The following is a 9,277-nucleotide window of genomic DNA, read 5'->3' on the forward strand; positions in this document are numbered from 1 at the left end:
ACTGGTCAGATATTTGGTAGAATGTCCCTCCACTGGAATTTGTCTTGTGCTTTTCTCATGATTAGATAGGGTTATGCATTTCTGTCAAGAAGACCACAGAGGTAAAATGTCATTATTATCACATTATATTAAGGGAACATACTATCAACACGGCTTATCACTGGTGTTGTTGACCTTGATCACCTGGCTGAATAGTGTTTGCCAGGTTTCTCCACTATAAAGTTATTCCTCTCACCCTTGATCCCCCACAATTTCCATACTATACTCTTTGGAGAGAAGTAATTTAGTGCAGCCTGCTCTCAAGAGGGCTGTGTGTGTGTGTGTGTGTGTGTGTGTGTGTGTGTGTGTGTATCAAGCTCCACCTTCTTGAGGGTGGAGTATCTATATAAATTATTTGGAATGCTTCTGCATGGGAGATTTGTCTCTTCTTCAGGGAAGAATTTTAAGCAAAGAAATTGTACTGTCAGATTTGGTTTTGGGAGGGAAAATTTAACAGCAATATGAAGAAGGGGGTAGAGTAGGGAAAGGCAGGGGACCAAAGGATCAGATAAGACACTCTTGGGACAGACTAGGCCAGAGACAGGGAAGTGGCCCTGGGAATAGAGAAGAGGGTCCTACAGGATTTGTGGAGGGGGTGGGAGGGAGGAGACAAAATGCCAGAAGTGGAGAGAATAATAAGTCCATGTTCAGTTTCACTGAGATGTCAAGGAAGAAGTATCAAGTAGCTTGAGAGAATTCTTAGTGAAGAGCTTTGATCACAGATGGAGTTAAAATGTTGGCAGTTGTAAGCTGGCACCTAGAAGGTGAAGCCGTAGGAAGAGCTGGGATCATCCAAGGAGAACACATATTTGAAGAAGAAAAGAGGAACAAAGGAAGAAATTCTGGGAACACCAATTATGTGGAACAATATATGCCAAGTTCCAAATCAATAGATGAATAATTTTGGACCATTCATGCATTTGCTTGCACCAGTTCAAGAAATGGCTAATAATCAAGAACATATTTTGGTACTGCTTTCTCTCTTTATGTAATTCAGAAAACTTTTCATGTGGATGTTATAAAGAGACATAGTTCATCCAAAAATGTATGAAGCATGCCAGTGTAATTTTTGTATGTAGGGTACCAGTAAAAAAAAAATCAAGATTTGTGGGTTCTTTTTCAGATTAAAACAAATACTATTGCTCAGAGCAGGAATTAAAGAAAATACAAAGTTAGAGATTTAAGAGTAGACTCTGCTTTTTAAACTATTCTTTTAATAAATTTTAAATTGTGCAATATTTAAGACATTCAAGAATGATGAATTAGAAGTGGTAAGAATGATCATTTTTGTCTTTTTCCCTATTTAAAGGAAAGTTTTCAAAGTTTCACATTAAAATGCTATTTGCCTTGCATGTTTTTGTAGTTTAACTCAACTAAATCTCTGGAGAATAGAAGATATTGTAGAAAAACTGTCATATCATGGAAAAAAACATTAGACTAGTTGTCAGAAAACCCAGGATCCCTTTCTGATTCTCTTACTAATTGGGCAGTCATACGGCACTTGGCATTTCTGGGTCTCGGTTTGCTCATCGATAAAAATGAGGTGGGGGGGATCCACCTACCCATCAAAAGATAGTTGAAAGGCTGAAAAGAAACAGATGAAACTACTTGAGAAAATATAAAACACTATAAAAAACAAGACATTATTATTATTATTGAAAAAATTCTGAGAGCATATTAAGGAAAAGAATAAGGACTGGAATATCAAGAAGAGAAAGATAAGAAAGCCTCAGCTTTCACTATTCCTTCATTCATTCCATTTATTGAGCACAACTACCGTGGAATATTGTTTGGTGCTGAGGAACTCTGAGTTTTGAAAGGCCGGTAAACAAGTAAACTGATACCTACAGAAGTAAGGAAGGTCTACTATGAGAAAAGTGACTAATTCTGCCCCAGAAAATAAAAGTAGGCTTCTCAGAGGAGGTGACATTTGAACTGGATCTTGATAGATAGATTGGAGTTTTCAGGCGAGAAAATTTCGGGCAAGAGATAAAGAAGTCGCTATAGCCCCTATAAAGGACTGAGGGGAAAAATGTACAAATATATCATGGAGTTTTGTAAGGGTGGGCAAGGTGAGTTTGGGGATTTATGAGACACTCAGTGAACATGCAAATGACTTGTCTCATCAGTATGTAGATGAGTGGGGTTTTTTTTTTAAGCTCCTTTTGTAAAAGGACTGAAGTCTAATCGGTTTCAAAATTCTGTACATGTGGCAGACCCCAGGCTGGAAGGCCTTCTGACAAAGGCTATTTGTATAACTAATTTGTGTTGTATTTTTCACATTAAAAAAATCCTTATAATAGTTTAAATGATAAGGATTTTGATGAACAGTGTAAACGTTTACTAGTCACATCTTGATCAGATTAATGTCATGCTCTTTTTCTTTTCAAGTTAAAAGATGTTATATTTCATTTTTCTAGTTAAAAAAATGCATTCGGCAAGCCATAGCAATCAAGCCACCCCTCCTTTCCTAGCTACAAAGTTAGCTTCACACAAAACTTTCACTCACACAAATACTTGCTTAATGGTCTGGGGGCAGTGAAAAACATTTTTCTAAAAGCAACCTAAAAGTTGCTGAAAAGTTAGACATTCTCCTCTGTGCTCTTTTGCTGCTTAAATTCTAATAATGGTAAGAGTTTGCCCACCTGTCAGAATAAAAGCAAAGCTAACATTTGATGACATTCAATTAAATAGGAAAAGGCTGAGATAACTCAGTTTCCTAGTCTAAAGGAGGTACTTAATGGGTGGCTAGAGAGCAATCAAAATTAACATAGAAAGACTCCTAAACGTAGACCCAAGATCAAAAAGAAATGAATACTATTAGAAATTCACCAGAATCTGACCCCATGGAGAGGGTTGGCTGACAGAAAGTATCCCAGGATACACCAGCGTGGTGTGATTTAAGAAAGACTGATGCTAAGATTATAATCCTTTCTCAACCTAAAATATAAAGGAAAATTTCCAGTAAACCTGGGAACTATAATGTGTACAAAGAGATTTTGTAATGACAAATGCAAGCAGAGAATGGACTTTGCGGATTCTTTAACAAAAGAAGAGGGTTAAATCTCAGAACTAGAATTTAATAATACCCAACTAGAGATACCACTTCACCAGATATCAAAATGTTCTCTAAAAAAAAAAAAAAAAAAAAATGTTCTCTACAACAAGGTACTGATGAAGAAACCAAATCAATGAAACAGAATAAGGAGTTTGGAAATAGACTCATATATGTGAAAAGTTAGCGTATGATAAAGGTGGTATTTCAAAGGACAGCCTGGTCAGAAGTGTTGGAATGATTAGCTATCCATTGGGGGAAAAAAGGACTCCTGCTCCACATGATAAACAAAAAGGAATTCCAGATGGATTGAGGGTGTAACTGTAAAAAAAAAAAATCTCTGAAAATATTAAAAGTATATATATGGGAACATGTTTGTAAACCTGATGCAGAGTTGTTCATCCTGAGGAAGAAGAAAGTTCACAAACCATCAAGGGAAATATTCATAATTTTGACTAAGTAATAATTAAACCTTCTGTCCCATTTTAAAAGACACTAAAGGTTTAAAGACAGACTGTAGACTGGTAGAAAATATTTGTAACACAAATTACAATCTCATAATTAATTTCCATAATATATAAAGAACCAGAGTTTAAGAAACAAGAGTACCACTTATGCATAGATGACTTACACAAACATTTTTATGCTCATTCCAGGCCTCTCTTGTGAGTGCCAGACATCTGTATTCACCTTCTACTTGACATCTCTTGCATGACTCAAAGGCTCTTCAAACTCATCAGGCCTTAAACTGAATTTATGATCTTCCCACACATACCGGGTCTTCTCCAACATTTTTTTCTCTCCGTGAAAATATCAATCTACCATTTTTATTTTTTCAATTGGAATTGAAAGAATCAATTGATCCTACCAGTGCTCTGAGACTCAATTCTATCAATTGATTCCCAGAAATCAATCAACCAGAAAGCTACGAGTCAACCTTGTTGTCTCCCTCTCTGCCATCCATCATTTCCAATCCTTCACTAAGCCTTGTCAATTGCACCTCCTTAATAGTTTTTAAGTCCATCCACTTCACCCTATCTCCAGCACTACCTCCCTCATCCAAGCCATCTGACCTTGGCTACTGCAATAGCTTCCTAGCTGGTCCCCCTATATCCACTCTGTCCTCCTAGATTCCTGTTCTTCTCAATGTAGTCTAAGAGATCTACTCAAAAGCAAATCTACTCTTACCACTCAGACTCTGGTCTTTAAATGCCACTCTCCATCAAAAGGAACCAGGGCTCCATGGAGAAATGGCTGATTCCAGGTCAGCGGCATGAAATGCATGAGATAACCCTTTTCCTGCCAGGTAGCAAGGAAGCTATCAAAGACTAAGAAGTGTGTCAGAAGGAAACAGGAAGAAAAAAAAAAAGGAAACAGGAACCACCTTGAGTGGCCCCCATTGGCCTAAAATGAGACAATGTGGGCATAAAAAAATAATGACAGAATGGATTAAAACACATTGAGTGTATAAAAATCCATGAGTTTGAATTGATAATATGAAAAGAAAGAGAAAGCCAAAACAAACAAATAGACTTACTAGTTGCCATTGGAAGTAGCTCGGTCATCAACACCTTGCTTTGAAAACTGGTAATGAAGGGGAAAGGATTAGTCTTTATTAAGAATAATGATTCTGTTTTAGGATTGCCAAATAGTCCTAATTGATGGAAAAAAGTTCCCCACAGAAGAATTACAGCTAATAAGCACAAGAGGAATGACAGAATTATAAAATCACCACTTTTGACACGCCTAATGAAATAACTGATACAGATAATAATCATCAAGGGATGATAAAACCATTAAAGGAAAAGCGGCCGTGGAACTAGACGATATCAGGAGGCCAAAGTATCACGTCATTGATCACTCACTGTTTGTAAAGGACAAGCATCTTTACAATGGATGGATCAGACTGTCATCACCTGAACCCAGTGTTCAGTCTAAAAGGGGGATGACAGACATTTTATGCCTCTTGATGTGATCAGGATGAAGTACATAGAATTGCCTGTGAAATGCTGTGTTCTCCAAACCATTGAGCCTTAATCCAATCGAGCCTTTAGATCTAACTTCTACTTTAGAGGAAATATGAGGGATAGAGGAACAAATTAAACACATAATGAGGAAGTAACCAGACTAATTCAGAGGGTTAAATATTCCATGAGACAACTCACCTGGTTTCCTCCAAAAGTCAAGGCATGAAACAAAAAGAGGGAGTGAAGACTGTTGTAAAGTAAAAGAGATTTAAAAGGCCTAATAGGGCTTCCCTGGTGGCACAGTGGTTAAGAATCCCCCTGCCAGCGCAGGGGACACGGGTTCGAGCCCTGGTCCGGGAAGATCCCACATGCCGTGGAGCAACTAAGCCCGTGCGCCACAACTACTGAGCCTGCGCTCTAGAGCCTGTGAGCCACAACTACTGAAGCCCACGTGCCACAACCACTGAAGCCCGCGTGCCTAGAGCCCATGCTCCTCAACAAGAGAAGCCACCGCAATGTGAAGCCCACGCACCGCAAGGAAGAGTAGCCCCCGCTCGCGGCAACCAGAGAAAAGCCCGCGCGCAGCAACGAAGACCCAACGCAGCCAAAATAAATAAATAAAATAATAAAATAAATAAATTTTAAAAAATAATAAAAGGCCTAATGAACACAATGTGTGGACCTTGTTTAGATCCTAATTCCAAAAAACCAACGGTAACAAAAGGCATGTTTTTTTAGACTATTGGGGAATATAGAGTAGGTATTAGATGATGTTAAGGAATTATTGTTAATTTTATTAGATGCGATAATGGTATTGTGGTTACGTGAGAAATTGTGGTTTTTTTTGAAAAATTCTTATATACAAATGATGGAGATGTATGACTTTGGCAAACAGTTTGACAGTTTCCTTTTATTTATTTATTTATTTATTTTTGGCTGTGTTGGGTCTTCGGCCTTTCTCTAGTTGCGGCGAGCGGGGGCTACTCTTTGTTGCGGTGCCCGGGCTTCTCATTGCGGTGGCTTCTCTTGTTGCGGAGCTCGGGCTCTAGGCGCATGGGCTTGCTTGAGTAGTTGTGGCACACGGGCTTACTTGCTCCGCGGCATGTGGGACCTTCCCGGACCAGGGCTTGAACCCATGTCCCCTGCATTGGCAGGCGGATTCTTAACCACTGCGCCACCAGGGAGGTCCCAAGAAATTGTTCTTATTTATTAGATATGCACACTGAAGTTTTCAGAGGTAAAATGTCATAACGTATGGGATTTATTTTTAAATATTTCAATTTTAAAAAGAGAGAGACGCCCTGCAGACCCTGCTGCCCCTGAGCCTCCTGCGCCACCCAGTCATGGTCAACCCCACCGTGTTCTTCAAAATCGCCATCGATGGCAAGCCCTTGGGCCGCATCTCCTTGGAGCTGTTTGCAGACAAATTTCCAAAGACAGAAGAGAACTTCCGTGCTCTGAGCACTAAGGAGAAAGGATTTGGTTATAAAGGTTCCTGTTTTCACAGAATAATTCCGGGATTTATGTGCCAGGGTGGTGACTTCAGATGCCATAATGGCACTGCTGGCAAGTCCATCTATGGGGAGAAATTTGATGATGAGAATTTCCTCCTGAAGCATACGGGTCCTGGCATCTTGTCCATGGCAAATGCTGGCCCCAACACAAACGGTTCCCAGTTTTTCATCTGCACTGCCAAGACTGAGTGGTTGGATGGCAAACATGTGGTCTTTGGCAAGGTGAAGGACCACATGAATATTGTGGAAGCCATGGAGTGCTTTGGGTCCAGAAATTGCAAGACCAGCAAGATCACCATTGCTGACTGTGGACAAATCTAATAAATTTGACTTGTGTTTTATCTTAACCACCAGACCATTCTTTCTGTAGCTCAGGAGAGCACCCCTTCACCCCCATCTGCGCAAAATATCCTATAATCTTTGTGCTCTTGAAAAGGAGCAGGACCCTATGGTCCTTGCCGCGCCCCCCCCCCCCCCGCCCATGTCCTCAGCCTGCCTTTTGTCTGTGAAAAACTTTAGCCAAAGAATAAGTTTCGTCAGAGAAGTGAGAAAATGCAGAAACAAAAGAAAACAGTCAAATAATAATAGTTTAGTCATTAAGCATAGTCAAGGACCTTTAGTTCCTCCTTAAGGGCTATAGATCATGTTCTGAGCCGTATCCTGTGAGCTGCCTTATAGATACTGAGACCCCCACCAGGTGGAAGAAGTTACCTACATGCTGAGCAGGCTGTAGCCATGACATAAGCTGCCACAATTCTTACTGGCCTCAAAGAAATGGAAACAAACTGATCCTGGAACTGAAGATTAACTGTACCTAAAGCAATCGAGATGACGCTGATCAGACCACTGATGACCAATTTCAAGATGACTGTCAGACCTGACTGTATTGTTTCTGCAGGTAGCCCCCTCTCTGTCTATAAAAGCTCTTGTCCCCTGATTATCAGGGGGGCAGTCGGCCTTTGGACAGGTGTCCACCCCCACCCCCCCGCCCCCGGTTGCCAGACTCCGAAATAAAGCAACCTTTCCTTTCCTACCAACACTTGTCTCTTGAGAATTGGCTTTCAAGCGGCGAGCAGCCGGACCTGGGTTCGGTAACACTCTCACTGCAGTTCTTTCGGTTCCATATTTTCCTTATCCCCCTCCAAGTTTAACTGGATTGCAAAGTTTAGTTTATGATTATGAAATAAAAACTAAACAACAAAAAGAAAATGAAAACTAAAAGGAGAGAGAGAAGGAAAAAAGGGATAGATGAATCAAGTGTGATAAATATTAATAGCTGTTAAAACTGGAGTGATGGTTATCTGCTGGTTTCTTATACTTATTCTCTATACCTTTGAGTATGTGGAATTTTTAGTTTAAAAAGCTTTTTTTAAATATGAAAAAAAAAGCATGTCTGATGCTGTCAACTCCCTACCTAGAATCCCTCCATGGTTTCTCACTGTTCTTCAGATAAAGACAAAAGTGCTTACTGGGTTTTACAAGGTCCTAGGAGCTGACCCCTTCCTTCCTCTCCAGGGTCATCTCATACCACAAGCCTTGCCTTCTAGAAACTAAGAATTCAGTTGGAGAACCGAGAGAGACATTTGGCATCACAAAATCGATGTAATTTTGCACGACTACCTATAGGAATTGGTTATATTCTCTGTGGCCCAAACCCATTCATTCTAGCAGCTGCCGTTGAATGTATGGTGGTGCCTGTTAATAGTGTCCAGTGGTTAGGCCACTCCAACATGGCCAAGTGAGAGGTGTATCAAAGCCCACAATTCTACTTATGCATTGGAAAAACTAAAATTATTTTTTTAGAAAAACTGTACAAAGGGATGTCTTGAAGATCCCTCTTTGAAAAGGGTTTTGGGTCCATTCCACAGCCATCTGCCACTGCCCTAATCTAGGCCATGGTTGTCTTGCTCCTGGCCTAGGGCAGCAACCTCCCAGCTGGTCTCTCAACTTCCAGTTTCCTCCCCTGTGATCCATTTTCCATATGACAACCAGAATGAATTTCTATAGTGCAAAAGTAATCATGTCCCTGCTCTGCTTAAGTAGCTGCCTGTTGCTCCCTAGAGAAATCCTGAACTTCTTAACAGGCTTGGAAAGCCCTTCAAGGCTTCATTCTCTCTCTCCAATCTCATATTTCCCTATTTCCCCCTCCTCTTCCCTACCCTCCAACTCAGAGGTTCTAGACATTCCGAACTTCTTCCAGTTCCTCAAAGAAGCTCTCTTCCCTCACCTCTGAGCCTTTGAACGTGCTTTTCAATCTGCCTGGATGGTTCTTCCCACCACTTCGCCTCATCCTTCAGTGGAGTCACTCCTGACTCATCCTTCAGATGTCAGCTTAAATGTTGCTTTTTCTACTTGTCTTTGTTGTGTTTTCAGAGTATCCTCTATTTAGCATTTACTATGCTGGATTGTCATTTCTCACTTAATTACTATAAACTTCTCTAAGGCAGAGTCGGTCTTGCTTCAACTGTATCCTCAGCATCTGGTGCAAAGCCTGGGGAATAATAACAACTTGATAAGTGTCTGTCAAATGAACGAATGAACGAAGTCTCTATGAAAATAGCCTGCTAGATAGCTTACCTGATTCCACCTTCTTCTCCTCTAGTTCTTGTTAGACTTATCTTTCTAAAACACCACTGTCATCACGCTAAAAGCATTTAATTGCTCCTCATTTCTTACAGATCAAGTACAAAAGTTTTCAAGTG

At 40.3% G+C, this 9,277-nt stretch overlaps 1 protein-coding gene across 1 annotated transcript; it reads left to right on the top strand.

Moving 5' to 3' along the window:
• The first annotated feature begins 6,365 nt into the window (after window positions 1–6,365).
• On the top strand, window positions 6,366–6,896 carry LOC133081586 (peptidyl-prolyl cis-trans isomerase A-like). The gene has a single exon (XM_061177816.1). The coding sequence runs from the start codon at window positions 6,405–6,407 to the stop codon at window positions 6,894–6,896; it is 492 nt and encodes a 163-aa protein (XP_061033799.1). The 5' UTR covers window positions 6,366–6,404.
• The last annotated feature ends 2,381 nt before the right edge of the window (window positions 6,897–9,277 follow it).

Source organism: Eubalaena glacialis, chromosome X, assembly GCF_028564815.1.
Source record: "Eubalaena glacialis isolate mEubGla1 chromosome X, mEubGla1.1.hap2.+ XY, whole genome shotgun sequence".
Taxonomy (NCBI): Eukaryota; Metazoa; Chordata; class Mammalia; order Artiodactyla; family Balaenidae; genus Eubalaena; species Eubalaena glacialis.

What these genes read in the sequence shown, in the direction of transcription:
- LOC133081586 (XM_061177816.1), top strand. Translation starts at nt 6,405, where the DNA reads ATGGTCAACCCCACCGTGTTCTTCAAAATCGCCATCGATGGCAAGCCC.